The sequence below is a fragment of the Chiloscyllium punctatum genome, chromosome 11, assembly GCF_047496795.1.
Source record: "Chiloscyllium punctatum isolate Juve2018m chromosome 11, sChiPun1.3, whole genome shotgun sequence".
NCBI classification, from domain to species: Eukaryota; Metazoa; Chordata; class Chondrichthyes; order Orectolobiformes; family Hemiscylliidae; genus Chiloscyllium; species Chiloscyllium punctatum.
In genome coordinates, this window is record NC_092749.1 from 35,340,304 (window position 1) to 35,358,145 (window position 17,842).

The 17,842-nt window shown below is 42.0% G+C and overlaps 1 protein-coding gene across 1 annotated transcript in view; it reads right to left on the reverse strand.

The window, feature by feature from the left end:
• LOC140482887 (tetratricopeptide repeat protein 7A-like) overlaps positions 1-17,842 on the reverse strand; it is a 361,467-nt gene that overhangs the window by 332,343 nt on the left and 11,282 nt on the right. Inside the window, exons 2-3 of the mRNA XM_072580610.1 lie at positions 13,508-13,671; positions 512-680 (exon numbers count right to left, since the gene is read on the reverse strand). Of these exons, the coding sequence (XP_072436711.1) occupies positions 512-680; positions 13,508-13,671 (333 nt within the window). The remainder of the gene's footprint in view (positions 1-511; positions 681-13,507; positions 13,672-17,842) is intronic.

A 17,842-nucleotide genomic window follows, 5' to 3' on the forward strand; every position in this document is an offset into this window, starting at 1 on the left:
GTTGTACAACTGTAAGACTCTAAGGATGAGAAAGATTCACCCAACATCATACTTCTAATACTTATTGACTGCTACTGGATTATACTTTATCATCACACTCTCCAAAATTGTGCTGATTGTCATTATACAGGTTGTTGTTTGGGTAAGGTAGCTTGTATCTTTGGAATTGCACCTCAATATGAAGGGGACAGTGGGAGACAACCACAGGCACAGTTTTAATAATATTTTAAATATCATTTAACATTGGGATTGCTGTAAGCAACAGGTTTGGGAATCAAGACAGATTTATTTTTATAGATGTACAGCCACAAGAATGTCCATCAGCAACTTACGATATTGCAAAAGAATACCATGCAAAAAATGTTTCCAAAGGTTTTTGAAGTCTGCTTAGCATCTTAAAACCACCTAGCTGTAGTTCTCTGTAGTTTCACCTTAGTTTTTCATCTTTCAACAGATGTTCTAAACTTGCCATTAAAGATGCTACACAGTAAAATAAAATTAACGTAGTTACCTTTAATAACAAAAGCTTCCGCTAAGAGTCTTTTCTTATAAACTGGTTCATCTTCAACACAAAGGTCATCGATTCCCACTCGGGCATACATGCTGAGTGCATCGCGATATGACCCCTCCACAAAATGCAGTTTTGCTAAGATAAGAATGGCTTCAGTCATCAGATTGTGCTGAAAGAGAAAAAAATATAGCTGTTTGTACCTATTGTAACTTATTCTTACTTGAAAACAAAACTTGGTACCTCATTTTGAGTAAATTGCAAGAAGATAAAATCTATAGTCTCAGGTTTGGTCTCATCGACATAATAATAAGCCATTCACTATTTATAAGATTGCTAGCAAGTCATATTTTCTCACATTCTGCAACGCAGAATCTACTATAATATAAGAAGAAATGTGGCATTGTTAATGGCGTTCATCAAGTTCCATTGCAGTAACTGCTGTGACATCAAGCCAGCATTTTACTGAGTGTGGTATCAAGGAGCCCCTTAGCAACACTGAACTCAGGAGGAGTTTGGGGTTGGGCGGAGAGCGGAGGCATGGTTGCAGCACTTCCTCAGAGTAGATTTTCCTAATCCACCTGCACGGAAATGTTATTACACACTGCTAGAACAGGTAGGATTTGATCCAGGCTTTCCTACCACCACACCATAAGAGACCCAATGGGTGCCTCAGAGTTGCTTTTTTCCCTCTGCTCAAAGATGTTGTTGCACACACTGCAGCAGGTGGCACTTGAGCCCAGATCTCTTGGTTCAGAGGTAAGCACACTATCACTGCACCACAAGAACCTTCAAAGTAGTGTCCTAGGCCCAGTTATCCTTCAGCTGCTTCAATGACCTTCCCATCAATATTCACTGGTGATTCCAGAGTTTTCAATATCATACCATAAGCCCTCAGGTTCGAAAGCAGTCTATGACCACATCCAGTAGAGCCAGGACAACATTCAGGTTTAGGTTGATAAGTAGCAAATACCGTTTGCGCCACACATGCCAGGCAATGATGCCATCTCCAGCAAGAGAAAATCTAATTGTCCTCCATTAACTTGCAAAGAAATTACAATCACTGAATCTCCGAGTTAGTACTGACCTCAAACTGAACTGGATCATCCATATAATCATTAGTGACAAAAGCAGATTAGAGATTGGGAATTGTTTGGCAGGTAACTCACCTCCAGACTCTCACAAGGCACCAATTAGGGTGTGATGGAGTAACCTCCACTGCAGTTCCAATTATACTCAGTTGTTCAGCTGCTCAGTTCAGGCACAGCAGAGTAAACCTGGGATGAACAGCAGCAGCAAAAGCAAACCTTATAATTAGCTGATGAAAGCTCAGTTGGAGTAGTGGGAGCATAATAGGGTGGGCCTGGGGGTGTGCACTACCAGCCAGAGAGGAACTGGGTGAACTTGGGGGTGAATAGCATCAGCTGGAGAGGAGCTGGGTGAACAGGTACAACTGGAGAGGAGCTGGGTGAATGGGTACCAGCTGGAGAGGAGCTGGGTGAACGACTACCAGCTGGAAAGAAGCTAGGTGAACCTGGGAGTGAATGGTACAAGCTGGAGAGGGGAAGGGTGAACGTGGGGGTGGGGGTGAACAGCATCAGCGGGAGAGGAGTTGGGTTAACCTGGGGGATGGGGGGGTGAACAGCATCAGCGGGAGAGGAGCTGGGTTAACCTGGGGGGTGGGGGGGGGGGGGGGGTGAACAGCACAGCTGGACAGGAGCTGGGTGAACCTGGGGGAGAGTGGGGAGTTGAACAGCATCAGCTGGAGAGGAGCTGGGTGAACCTCTCTGGCTGTTACTGCTCACCCCCAGGTTCACCCAGCTCCTCTCCAGCTGTTACTGCTCACCTCCAGGTTCACACAGCTCCTCTCTGGCTGTTACTGCTCACCCCCAGGTTCACACAGCTCCCCTCCAGCTGTTACTGCTCACCCCCAGGTTCACACAGCTCCCCTCCAGCTGTTACTGCTCACTCCCAGGTTCACCCAGCTCCTCTCTAGCTTGTACCCATTTACCCAGCTCCTCTCTAGCTGGTACTGCTCACCCCCAGGTTCACCCAGCTCCTCTCTAGCTGGTACTGCTCACCCCCAGGTTCACCCAGCTCCTCTCCAGTTGGTACTGTTCACCCCCAGGTTCACCCAGCTCCTCCCCAGCTGATGCCACCCACCCCAAGTTCACCCAGCTCCTCTCCAGTTGGTACCGTTCACCCCCAGGTTCACCCAGCTCCTCTCCAGCTGATGCCACCCACCCCAAGTTCACCCAGCTCCTCTCCAGCTGGTACTGCTCACCCCCAGGTTCACCCTACTCTGCTCCCGCTATTCCAACGAGCTTTTATTAGGCAATTATAAGGTTTGCTTCTGCTGCTGTTGTTCACCCCTAGGGGGCATAGCTTTCAGTGAGAGGGGAAAGGCTTAAAGGTGTGCAAGGAAACGTTTTTTTTAAACACAGAGATGGTAGGTACTATGAGCGTGCTGCTGAGGGAGGTGGTGGAAGCAGATATGATAGCAACATAGAAGCAGCATTTGGATGGACACATGAACAAGTAGGGAATAGAGGGATAGAAATCTTGACTATGTGCAGGTTGATGAGATTAGTTTGGATTTACACTATTGTCAGCATAGAAATGGGCTGTAGGGCCTGTTCCTGTGCTGTACTGTTCTATGTTCTATGTACACTCAAGATGCTTGACATGATCTAAGACAAGGCAGCTCCCATGATTGGCACCCCATCCAACACCTTAAACATTCATCTCCTCTATTAACACAATAGAACAGGATGTACCATCGAGACAATTTTTGCAACCACTTGCCTCACCTCCTTTGACAGGGACTACCAAACCCATGACTTCCATCACCTAGAAGCACAATGAGAAGCAGACTAGGGGATATATAGAAACAAGAGTAGGCCATGTGATCACTTGAGCCTGTTCTAGTGTTCAATACGATCATGACTGATCAGAGAGCTCAATACTCTAATCCTGTCCTTCCCTCATAGCCCTTGATCCCTTTAGCCACAACAGTTATTATCCCCCTCCTTCTTGAAAACACAATGTTTTGGCCTTAACCATTGTCTATGCTGGTGAATTTCACAGGGTCACCACTGTCTGTGAAGAACTTCTCTGCATCTTGACCTAAAAGGTTTACCCCTTAACCTTAAACTCTTACCTAACTCTGGTCTCCCTGGTCCATAATGTGTCACATCTCCAGGATTTCCTCAAGGCGCGAACGAACGAACACACACACACACACACACACACACATCTTTTCACAGGCCTGGATTTGCCAGACATGCATATATCTTGAATGAATAGAAATAAACTAAAGTTGAACAATATGGCTCGTGAGTTTCTTGAATTCTCATATCTAAAACATGGGGCTAATCTGATGGAAAAACTTCTCCTCCCCACAAATCTTACATAAAATGAATTTACAAGGCCTCAATCCATTGCCTCATTTAGAGCCCAACAGACATGTTTGGCCTTGAAAATTAAATGAAATAATAAAAGTAAAATAAAGAATACTTTCATGGGACTAGTGCAATGTAGAAGTAGATTCATTCTAATAGAACAGAGATAGTTGGGATAAGGGGAGCATTTTCAAGATGGCAACATGTGGTATGCCACATCATTCACAATATATATTAATATATGTGGATGAGGAAAGAGAATATACTATCACCAAATTTGTGGATGACACTAAGTCAGTGGAAAGGCAAGAGGTGAGGGTGACACAAAGAATCTGCAGAGGGATACATGCAGGTTAAGCAAGTGGGCAAGAACATAGCAGATGGAACATGTAGGGAAATATGAGGTTATGTACTTTGGCAGCAAGAATAAAGGGAACTGAATATTATTTACCTGGAGAAAGACTGCTATGGACCAGACACATCTGGGAATCCTTGTGCATGAATCACAAAAGGCTAGCAACCAAGTTCAGCAGGTAATAGGGAAAGCAAATGGAATGTTGGCCTAAGTTTGAAACGGAATATAAAAGTAGGGAGGTGTTACTAAAAATACAGAAGAACAGTTTTGGGCCCTTTTATGGAAAGATGTACTGGCATCAGAGGCAGTCCAGAGAAGGTTCACCTTCTTATATTAAATATGGAGGGACTATCTTATGAGCAAAGTTGAATAGATCTGACCTATACTCAATGAAACACATAAAATTATGAGGGCATTTAATAGGATAGATAGGGTTGGAGGATTTGAGCAATGGGGAGAGGCTGAACAGGCTGGGGCTGTTTTCTCTGGAGCGTCAGAGGCTGAGGGGTGACCTTCGAGGTTTACAAAATTATGAGGGGCTTGGATAGGATAAATAGACAAAATTTTTTCCCTGGGGTGGGGGAGTCCAGAACTAGAGGGCGTACGTTTAGGGTGAGGGGGAAAGATATAAAAGGGACCTAAAGAGCAACTTTATCACGCAGAGGGTGGTACGTGTTTTTTTTTAGATTAGATTAGATTACTTACAGTGTGGAAACAGGCCCTTCGGCCCAACAAGTCCACACCGCCCCACCGAAGCGCAACCCACCCATACCCCTACATTTACCCCTTACCTAACACTATGGGCAATTTAGCATGGCCAATTCACCTGACCTGCAGGTCTTTGGACTGTGGGAGGAAACCGGAGCACCCGGAGGAAACCCACGCAGACACGGGGAGAACGTGCAAACTCTACACAGTCAGTCGCCTGAGGCGGGAATTGAACCCGGGTCTCTGGCGGTGTGAGGCAGCAGTGCTAACCACTGTGCCAATGTATGGAATGAGCTGCTAGAGGAAGTGGTGGAGGCTGGTACAATTGCAACATTTAAAAGGCATTTGGATGGGTAAATGAATAGGAAGGGTTTGGAGGGATATGGGCCAGATGCTGGCAGGTGGCACTAGATTGGGTTGGAATATCTGGTCGGCATGGACGGGTTGGACTGAAGGGTCTATTTCTATGCTGTACATCTCTATGATTCTATGTGGAAAGGTTTTTCTCCTTGTGAGAGTCAAGGCCCAGAGGTCATATTCTCATAAAAAGGGGTTGTACATTTGAGGCAGATGAGGAGGTATTTCTTCTCTCAGAGGTTTGGGAGTCTGCAGAACTCTTTGCCACAGAGGGCTGTAGGGGATGGGTCATTAAATATATTCAATGCTGAGATACACAGATTTTTAATCAGTAAGAGAATCAAGGGTTATGAGGAAAATACAAGAAAGTGGAGTTGAGGATCATTAGGTCAGCCATGATTTCAGTGAATGACAGAGCAGACTCAATGGGCTGAGTGGCCTACTTCTATTCCGGTCACTCTACTTAACTTAAGAAACTTAAGACTGGTTGATGTTAAGTGGTTACAGTGGAATATTTTGCATTCTGCTGTTCAATTGGAAGAAAATCAAAGCTTGCTTTTAGGGAATGAAAGGAAAAAAGGAATGGCACTAGCAGAGTTTGTGTACAAGAGATTAATATCTTCTTCCCCCACATCACTGAATTAGCCTCCACATAGAGGTACAGAGGTCAACAGCTAAATTTCATAAAACATGCATTCCTGAAGTTGGCCTCTAACTGAGTTGAAGAAATTTGAAAATCCTCAGAAATACTGGATGGATCAAGGGAACATTCTTCACATTTCTCAGATATCAGGCACATCAACAAATGGAAACAGTCAATGCAGAAAACCTGCAGTTCAGTGTTTTAATGTAATTTTCTATTAAACATTTTGGATAGCAAGAAAGGAGAACCACATGAAACAAGGGGAAGAGGGTGAAAAAGTTATCAAGTTTCACCAGTTGAAACAACACTTAAAATAGACTAGACAAATTAATATTTCATAAATACATTGAGATGGTAAAGATGCCAAGATCAACGATAATATTGTTTTCGGCAAATAAGGAGGGGGGTGGAAAGGGGTGGGATAGTGGCCTAGTGGCACTATCACTTGACTGTTAATCCAGAGACCCAGACAATGTTCTGAGGACCTGGCTTTGAATCCTGCCATGGCAGATGGTGGAATTTGAATTCAACAGAAAAAAAGATCTGAATCTAATAATGACTGTGAATCCAGAAAACACCAATCAGGGAAGGTGTAACCTCCATCCTCACCTGGTCTGACTACATGTGACTCCAGGCTCGCAGTAATGTGATTGACCTTTAACTACCCTCTGAGGAGTTAGGGATGGGCCTAGTTAGTGATGCTCACAATAAATAATATTTTTTTAAGAAATGATTATAAAGAAAATAGAAAGGTCTGGAAGAGGTTAGCCAAACAGGTTTCCAAGTGTCAAAGGTTATAGAAGTGAAATAGAAAAAGAAGCTAGCACAGGAGATGATTTAGCCATGGTGGTTGCCAATAACAAATAGCCTTCTAAGACTTGGCCCAGTTTTTTGTCATTATTCTAAAGGAGATAAGAGTTGCACAGGGGGAGACTCAGCAGGCTTAGAAGGAATCACTGGGAAATTCAAGATTCCATTACGCCATTCTTCTATGTCTGGAACCCACTCCCCAATAGTCTCCATTTGTATCAGAGGGCTCCAAATAAAATTATGTAATAGAGATTCAGGAAAGATTAGAATATTAAACACATAGTCTAACGTTTCCATAGACTCCACCTTTATTTCACATGCCCCATGTACTGTACACCTCTGCCAGTCAGATTTCTTACACATACCAGACCATTACCTGACACCCCAGGACGGGTTGCCATTTCCCCAACCGTCAGACCGAACCCATCCACTTGCTGTGCAACCAACGCCACATCTTTATATCTCAGGAGCCAATCCCCCTTCACCCCTCTGCAGATGACCACCCCCTTCACCCCCAGGTCACAACACATTTCCCCTGTTCCAGTCCTGGTGATACTGACCCACTTTAAAACCCATCAACCCCAGGGCAGGCAACCTCATTCCTCTATACTGCATTCAAACCTTTTCTCCCCACCAATGGACACAGACCTCCATTTTACCCCAAAGATGGCCCTTAGGTGAGATATTACAGGGTGACTGGCCAGTTGGACAATTTTTTAGCTCCTGCTTATTTCCCTTTATGGGCCTGGCGGGTGCTCAAGATTCTTCCCTTTAATATTGCTTTTCTTTACACTGATGTTGCATGACCTGCTGAGTGTTTCCAGTTACTTCTATTTTTACTCAGACTTCCAACCACCATATTTGCTTTGTTATCATAGTATAAATGTTTGAATAGTGTTGAGTTTTCCTTCATTCATAACATTTCTTCCTTGGAATTATTTCCGTTGCCTTCTCTCTATAACCAGAACAGTTTGTCTGCTACTCTCAGGTGAACAAAAGTGCCAAATTTAAAATGTGCGTTTTAAAAACATATTAGATTTGTTATTTGACAACATGATGTTTTCAATCATTAGTACAGAGTATCACATCAGTTCACCTATCTAATATTCAACATATTTTAGTAACAAGTAATTACTACACTGCAGTAAATAGTTTAGACAGGAATAGAAAGTTGTTATAATGATAGTTTAAGTGAGTGGCCAAAACTCTCAGAGATAGAGTTCAATGTAATGAAGTGAAAGGGTAACCTTGGATGTAAGAAAGATGGAGCACAATAGTTTCAAAATGGTTTAAAAATTTTCAGAACTTGGAAGAGATTTTGGAGTCCATGTTTGAAATCACTAAAAGCTAGTATACAGTAAAAAGTATAATTAAAAAGATTGGTCGAACATTAATCTTAATCTCACAGGCATGCACATTATGCTACAATAGTATTAAGCTCTGGTGAAATACATCTGAAACATTGTTTTTATTCCTAGGCACCTCAGGAATGATAACTGGAGCTGGAGGAACTTTGGATCATTCAGGAGGTGGAGGGTGTAATTGAGAGGAGTTAGAGGGAGGTAGTCACACCTCAGGTACAAGAAAAGTTTGTGGGCGGCACGGTGGCACAGTGGTTAGCACTGCTGCCTCACAGCGCCAGAGACCCGGGTTCAATTCCCGCCTCAGGCGACTGACTGTGTGGAGTTTGCACATTCTCCCCGTGTCTGCGTGGGTTTCCTCCGGGTGCTCCGGTTTCCTCCCACAGTCCAAAGATGTGCAGGGCAGGTGAATTGGCCATGCTAAATTGTCCATAGCATTAGGTAAGGGGTAGATGTAGATATAGATGTAGGGGTATGGGTGGGTTGCGCTTCGGCGGGGCGGTGTGGACTTGTTGGGCCGAAGGGCCTGTTTCCACACTGTAAGTAATCTAATCTAATCTAATGTACAAAAAAAAAGGCAGATAGGGTTATAGTCGGGATGGAAAGGGAACCAGCAGACAGTGCTGGGATCTCCTGTGGTAACGGTATACCATTTTGGATACTGTGGGAGGGTGGGGGTGAACGACTTGCCAGGGGTAAGCCATGCAGTACAGAGAGAGGAGCATTAGTCACTGGGGACTCCAGAGTTAGGGGCAGATAAGAGTTTCTGTTGGAACGAGAGGGGCTCATGATTGGTGTGTTGCCTCGCAGGTGCCAGGGATCATGATGTCTCGGATCGAGTTTTCGGGATCCTTGAGGGGGAGGGGGAGCAGCCCGAAGTCGTGTTGCACATAGGCACCAACACAATAGGTAGGAAAAAGGGATGGGGAATTAAGGCAGAAATTCAGGGAGCTAGGGTGAAAGCTTAGAACTAGAACAAACAGAGTTGTTATCTCTGGTTTGTTACCTGAGCCACGTGCTAGCGAGGTGAGGAATATGGAGAGACAAGAGTTGAATACATGGCTACAGGGATGGTGCAGTAGCCTGGATAATTGGGGCTCATTCTGGGGTAGGTGGGACCTCTACAGGTCTATACCTGAACCAGAGGGTAACCAATATCCTGGAGGGGGAAATTTGTTAATGCTCTTCAGGAGGGTTTAAACTAATTCAGCAGGGGGTGGAAACCTAAATTGAAGTTCCAGTGTCCAGAAGGTTGAGAGTAGTGAGGTCAGAAATAAGTCTCAAGGTCACAAGAATGGACCAGCAAGCAGGAAGGTGGTTTGAATTGTGTCTACTCCAACACCAAGAGCATCCGAAATAAAGTGGGTGAACTTGCAGCATGGATTGGTACCTGGGACTTTGAAGTTGTGGCCATTTCAGAGACATAGATACTGCAGGGACAGGAATGGTTATTGCAGGTTCCGGGATTTAGATGTTTCGTAAGAACACAGAAGATGGCAAAAGAGGGGGAGGTGTGGCATTGTTAGTCAAGGACAATATTTCGGTAGCAGAAAGGATGGCTGAAGGCTCATCTACTGAGGTACTATGGGCTGAGGTTACAAACAGGAAAGGAGAGGTCACCCTGTTGGGAGTTTTCTATACGCTCCGAACAGTTCCAGAGGTGTAGAGGAAAGGACAGCAAAAATAAATCTGGATTGATGTGAGAGTAACAGAGTAGTTGTTATGTGGAACTTTAACTTTCCAAACATTGATTGGAAATACTATAGTTCATGTACTTTAGATGGGTCAGTTTTTGTCCAGTGTGTGCAGGAGAGTACGTAGATAGGCCAACAAGGGGCGAGGCCACATTGGATTTGGTACAGGGTAATGAACCCGGCAAGGTGTTAGATTTGGAGGTAGGCGAGCACTTTGGTGATAGTGACCACAATTCGGTTAAGTTTACTTTAGCGATGGAAAGGGTTGGTATATACTGCAGGGCAAGAGTTATAGCTGGGGGAAAAAGGCAATTATGATGCAATTATGCAATATTTAGGATGCATAGGATGGGGAAGGAAACTTCAAAGGTAGGGCACAATTGAAATGTGGAGCTTATTCAAGGAACAGCTACTATGTGTCTTTGATAAATAAGTACGTATCTGTCAGGCAGGGGGAAGTGATCCCGCGAAGGAGCCGTGGTTTACTAAAGAAGTTGAATCTCTTGTCAAGAGGAAGAAGAAGGTTTATGTTAGGATGAGACATGAAGCCTCAGTCAGGACGCTTGAGAGTGACAAGTTAGCCAGGAAGGACCTAAAGAGAGAGCTAAGAAGAGCCAGAAGGAGACATGAAAAGTCATTGGCAGATAGTGTCAGGGTTTTCCTTGATCCTTTCTATCAGTGTATCAGGAATAAAAGAATGGAAAGAGTAATATTAGGGCCAATCAAGGACAGGAGTGGGAAGTTGTGCATGGGGCCCAAGGAGGTAGGAGAAGTGCTGAATGAATATTTTTCAGTGGTATTCACACTGGAAAAAGACAATGTTGTTGAGAAGAATACTGAGATACAGGCTACTGGACTAGAAGGGATTGAGGTTCACAGGAAGGAGGCGTTAGCAATTCTGGAAAACGTGAAAATAGTTAAATCCCCTGGCCTGGATGGGATTTACCCAAGAAATCTCTGGGAAGCCAGGGAGGAGAGTACAGAGCCTTTGGCTTTGATCTTTATATCAGTATTATCTACAGGAATAGTGCCTGAAGACTGAACGATAGCCAATGTTGTACCCTTGTTCAAGAAGGGGAGTGAGATCGTCCTGGTAATTATAGACCAGTGAGCCTTACTTCGGTTGTGGGTAGTGTTGGAAAGGATTATAAGAAATAGGATTTATAATTATCTAGAAAAGAATAAGTTGATTACGGATAGGCAACATGGCTTTGTGAAGGGTAGGTCGTGCCTCACAAACCTTGAGTTCTGGAATTCAATTACTAGTGGTACACCACAAGGATCTGTTTTGGATCCACTGCTGTTTGTCATTTTTATAAATGACTTGGATGAGGGAGGAAGGATGGGTTAGTTATTTTGCAGATGACACTAAGGTCGGTGGAGTTGTGGATTGTGCTGAAGAATGTTGCAGGATACAAAGGGACATAGATAATCTGTAGTGCTGGGCTGAAAGGTGGCAAATGGAGTTTAATGTGGAAAAGTGTGAGGTGATTCAGTTTGGAAGGAGCAACAAGAATAAAGAGTACTGGGTTAATAGCAAGATTCTTGGCAGCGTAGATGAACAGAGAGGTCTTGGCATCTAAGCACATAGATCCCCAAAAGTTGCCACCCAAGTTGATAGGGTTGTTAAGAAGGCATTTGGTGTGTTAGATTTTATTGGTAGAGGGATTGAGTTTCAGAGCCAAGAGGTACAAAATACTGGTGCGGCCACACTTGGGAGTATTGCATACAGTTCTGGTCACCTCATTATAGGAAGGATGTGGAAGCTTTGTAAAGGGTTCAGAGGAGATTTATTAGGATGTTGCCTAGTATGGAGGGAAAGTCTCATGCGGAAAGGCTAAAGGACTTGAGGTTGTTTTCATTCGAGAGAAGGTTGAGAGGTGACTTACTTGAGACATATATGATAACCAGAGGATTAGATAGAGTGGACAGTAAGAACCTTTTTCCTTGGATGGTGATGCTAACATGAGGGACATAGCTTTAAATTGAAGGGTGATAGATATAGGACAGATGTAGTTTCTTTACTCAGAGAGTAGTAGGGGGCGCGGAGCACCCTGCGTGCTTCAGTAGTAGACTCGTCAATTTTAAGGGCATTTAAATGGTTATTGGACAAACATATGGATGAAAATGGAATAGTGTAGAATAGATGAGCTTCAGATTGGTTCCACAGGTTGGCATAACATCAAGGGCCAACGGGCCTGTACTGCGCTGTAATGTTCTATGTTCTATATATTGAATTTGGTGGAGTTGCTGTGCAGATTTGTATAAAGATAATAAAGCTAAATGGGTTAAATAATGAAGACAGGTTGCGCAGATCAGGTTTGCATTCCTTCAAGCATCTAGATCAAAAGGGCTTACAAATAAAGTTAAACAGTTCAGAAGGTACTTTTTGTAAAGTGAAGAACTTTATTTCCAAGACTGTCAGAACAGGAAAAGCACTCACCTTTGGGGAATCTTCTGTACAAAATTTCTGGCCTTGAGCATTCTCAGTTAAAACCAGTCTAAACCAGGACATGTATTTACAAAGCCAGCAGCAGAATAGATTCACATCAAAAACCCATTCCTTTCATTTACATGAGTTGCCACATTCAGAATTTATAGGTACTGAAGCCACTTTATCAGTTGCTGGAAGAAGGTAAGTGTGTAATGTAAGTGGAACAGGGTGACAGAGGGATTTAGGTGGCAGACGGCTGGGGAATAACATGGTAGCTGGATGAGGGTAGAATGGCAGATGGTATGGGGCGCAACTGGCCTGAATGATGGCTTGGTTGTCAGATCAGTGGATGACTGTTGAGAAAAGCTTGGGGCAAGGGAGGAAGTATCTTGAGGACAGGTATGAGGAATCAGGTTAGGTTGGTATGACTTGGGTTCCTACAGCTTGACCATAATTTGCAGGTACAGAGAGTGCAAATGTTGGAAGTAAAGAAGTCTAAAGTGCTTCCTTTTGAGGTAACCATGTGAGAATGCATTGTGCCAAAAAATGCCTTAAAGCAAATATCCTACGTTAGCTTGTCAAGGGAAATTAATTTTGCCTGGGCCTTTATGCACTCACTCACTCCTGTTTATTTATTTAGGGCATACTACTCTCTTTTCCCTTTTTTTTTGCCAGGCTCTTCCCAGGCCACAGAACCTCAGGTTGTGAAACACAGCTTCAAGCTGTAGTGTTGCCGTTACAGGCACCGGATATAAACAAAATAACAAGTTCCATCAGACATTTACTCCCTCCCACATCCCTCAGAAAATTATTTGAGTACCATTCAACACAATGTGTCCGAAATCAAGAACTATGTGAGCAAGAGCGGGAGAATTAATCAGACAATCCAATACTCACTGATAATGTATCATAGAACTCTAACATTTCAGCATTTTTCTAATGAAAGCAACAAAGTACAGATGCAAACTATTAATCTGATTGAAGATGTTCTATTTATTAAAAAAAATACAGTTTTAGTTAACAGTGAAATCTGCAACAGTTCAGCAAAAATACATTTTGCATGTAGGAAAAGAATGTAACTGACTGATGAACTCAGAAATAAAATGTTCTTGGCCCATATTAGAAAAGATATCTTGAAAAGAATTACAGTCAACCAACATTCAAATATTTTGGCCAAGTTTAATTTTATAATCTTCGGGAGATTTTGCCTCAATAGATTCATGCTCTTGTACTCACTTGCAGTTTGCCTCTGTTTAATATACTGCTCAAGTACTTCTTGGCTTCTCTTATTTTGGGTTCATTCTTTTCCATTATTGGAGTGCAATCTTTCAGTTTGGCTGTATTTTCCTTGAGGCACTGTTCCACGAGGACTTCAGCAAGCAGCAGATTCCCAAAATCATCTTTCATTCGGAATCAAAGAAAAATTAACCAATTAGCATTGTCACAGAACACAAGTTAAAATTTATTTTAGTGCCAGCCTTTATTCTCAATCCATATTTAATCACTGATATTTACATTGCTTATTATTTATAACTTACTAACATATGAAAATAGTCCAAGATGCTTCACAGAAGTACAATCAAACAAAAAATGGACACTACACCAAAGAAGGAGCTACTAGGAGGGCATTAATTGAAGGGAGTGTTTGGACAGATGCTAAGCAGAAAATCTAAACACACAGGCCCAAACAGTTGAAGACAAAACCAGCAATTGCATACTGCAGGAGCAAGAGAATTGCAAAAAAAAAACTGTCAGAGGTTGGCATTCAGATGGGAATGTAGGTCTGGATTGAGATTAGAAAGGGAGTAGCAAAGCCATAAAGAGATTTATACAGAGATTTTCATTATAGGCGTTCCATGTACATGCGAGGAAGGAAAATGATGATCAATAAATAGTCTTGCAGAGTAACTTAATGGAGTTGGTGCCTAACTTTCGGGTATTGGTGATATTGTTACCAATATATCTTTACCATAAAGCCTTCAAAAGGCTTGGGCTGATCAGTAGCAAGTTCTAAGAGCTCTATAATGATTATCTCAAACAATCCACCTTCCCATGACTTTCAATGGCACTACCATCAATAACTGTGCAATGACTAACATGTTGGGTGACATCATTTGACAGCCATATCTACAGCATAGTTTCAACAGCAGAATAGAGTCTGCATGTGATCAACCTCCTATCTCTTCCAATATCTGAATGGTTTAAGTCAGGAGCATGATGGGATGCAGTCACAGTAGCACTACTTCCAGTTTCAATATTCATTGTTTCTATCATCTACTATATACAATTTATGGCAGGAGGTCCTGAAGTTTTTGTTTCATCTCGGGTCCTCCTCGCCTTTTCTAAAAACTCCACTAATACATTGTAACAAGTATTTTATCTGTACAAAACTTAGTTATTAAAGTATACATTCACTAAGATTGTCTCGCTTAATGCGACCAGAAGATTGATTTTATAATTGCTAGTGCTGCAGTGAGGTAGTATTGTATTGAGAAAGATCAGAAATAAAAGGTAAAAAATGAATAATGAGTTTCCAAAAGAGTGAAGGAGATTTTGAAAATTGAACCTTCCTTAATATGTGCTTTGAAAACATTGGTATTATAGAATTAAGAGAAGTTTCTCTTTGCAGCATCTAGTTTAATGGATTTGAATCACTGCTGTTTATAGCTAATTAACATAAAGTGGAAAGCAATTTGGGAAACAAGCTTGAGATAATACATCAGTATTAACGCTTTCAAGGAGTTCTTTCATAAGTGTGAAAATCTTATGATATTTCAAGTTATAGTTTTGAATGAGTACAAATATCTCCAAACATGCACAGGTATACCCTATTTATTACAAGGCTGATTTAAAACTCATTCATACATTGACCTGCTCTCTTTAACAGATTACTGTAAATCAACTTTATTTTTCTACTACAGCCAAACGTCAGAGACAAACTAGCTCAGTATATGACCTAAACTGGGTCCTAAGCCTCATCATTAGTGGCATTTGCTGTCGTAAGAGAGCATAAAGAGGAAACTGTAGTGACTATTATTTTGCTGTTGGTTATTTATTATTTACTGGCTGCTGTTTTATACTGAATAATTTTAAAATTCTTACCTTGATTTTAAATCAATCCCTGACCTTGCTCCTCTCCATCTCTAGTCTTATCCAGTCCCACATACTTCAGGGATACTGGTGCTCTTTTAACTCTGCCTCTTGTGCATTCCTCATCATAACTGCTCTATAACTGATGGCCTCACTTTCAGTTGCCTCAGTCTTAAATCCTTGAATTTCCTTGCTACATCTCATCACCTTGCTTTCCTCCTTCAGAACACCTTATTAAGCTTACCTCTTTGACCAAGCTTTGATACCTGACCTAAGGTATCCTATTTTGCTTTATAATGCTCCCATGAAGCATTCCGTTACATTATGTTGACATTGTTACATCTATAGCAGTTGTTTTGTCTATTTCTGATAGTTCAAATTTGTCTTTGAACTAAAAATAATTCAAATTATTGCATAATGCAGTAAGTAGCAGCACAAAGTGGGAATTTAATTCAAAATTAAATCAACAAATAATTTAAGCTTCAAATTAAGAGAGGTACATAATTTACATTTTATTTTAAGCAAACTCAGAAAAAAAGTGAACAACGTGGAAAGCAGCTTATGCAATACTGTTGTCAGAATACTAAATGCATTCATGTTCAGTTACTCCTATTTAAAAATACATCATTTAAATCAATGATCAAATTGTAGACAGATTAATTTGATGTGTGTGTGTGTGTGTGTGTGAGAAGAGTTCTTACGATGACAGTTCACCCTGAAGTTTCCAGACTGTTGTGTAACAACTGGTGGCATTTCTGAGATGTAAGATAAGATGTTATAGAAATACAAATCATCTCCTTTCGCTATGATTAATCTGCGTGGTCCTGGGCATTATATATTAATATCCCAAGACTTAAATATTGTCCCTGGCTTAATCCCAAGTGAGACCAACCCAAATGTTCCCAGGTTTACCATCACTGTTTCTGCAGCTCATGACTAAAGATATCACTGTTTGTTTTTCACTGCTATGGTAACAAGCATACCAATCGTAGTAGCTGGTAGCATACTGTCATTATCTGCTTCGATGGAAACATGAAACTATAAAAATTCACATAGCTTTTCGAATAATGAAAACCACGTTTTCCCAAAGCATGTGGTCAAGTTACCTTTTTCTACTCCACTGCTTTCTTACTTATCTTAAAACAGTATCAATTTGGACTAAGAAAAGAATCCATAGACACCAATCATCTTCTAGCAGCTTATAATGTGGGCATTTTCAGAAGCTAGTCTTAACAACTGGAACTCAATCACAGAGGCCATCACAAAAAAAGCCCATGTATTTGTTATTAGATTTGTGCAGAAACTTGTCTGTAGTTACGTAATGCATGACAGTGGATATTGAAGAAGGCATTTGGTATGCTTGCATTTATTGGTCAGAGCATTGAGTATAGGATTTGGGAGGTCATATTGCAGCTGTACAGGATATTGGTTAGGCCACTTTTGAAATATTGTGTACAATTCTGGTCTCCCTCCTATCAGAATGATGTTGCGAAACTTGAAAGGGTTCAGAAAAGATTTACAAAGATGTTGCTAGAGTTAGAGGGTTTGAACTATAAGCAGAGGCTGAATAAGCTGGGGTTGTTTTCCCTGGAGCAACGGAGACTGAGGGGGGACTTTACAGAGGTTTATAAAATCATAAAGGGCATGGATAGGCTAAATAGGTCTTTTCCCTGGGGTAGGGCAGTCCAGAACTGGAGGGCATAGATTTAAGGTGAGAGGGGAAAGATATAAAAAGGATCTAAGGGAGAACTTTTTCACACAAAGAGTTGTGCATGTATGGAATGAGTTGCCAGAGGAAGAACATAGAACATAGAAGATTACAGCTCAGTTCAAACCCTTCGTCCCTCGATGTTGCATCAACCTGTGAAACCAATCTGATGCCCATCTAACCCACACTATTCCATTCTTGTCCATATACCTATCCAATGACCATTTAAATAGCCTTAAAGTTGGCGAGTCTACTACTGCTGCAGGCAGTACATTCCATACCCGTACTACTCTCTGAGTAAAGAAACTACCTCCGACATCTGTCCTATATCTATCACAGTGGAGGAGGCTGGGACAATTACAACATTTAGAAGTATCTGGATGAGTACATAACCCTCCTCCCTGACCTATCACCTTCATCCCAACCCCCATTCACCTATTGTACTCTATGCTACTTTCTCCCCACCCCCACCCTCCTCTCATTTATCTCTCCACCCTGCAGGCACTCTGCCTCTATTCCTGATGAAGGGCTTTTGCCCAAAACGTCGATTTTCAAGGTCCTCAGATGCTGCCTGAATTGTTGTGCTTTTCCAGCACCACTCTAATCTAGAATCTGGTTTCCAGCATCTGCAGTCCTTGTTTTTACTGAGTGGAAAAATCAGTGGAAGGTGTGGGATATCAGTAGGATTAGTGTTACTTCTGCAATTCCATTTTACAAAGGAGGTGAACTCACACCAGTGGGTAATTGTTTTAGCCAAGTGCTGAGTCAACAAG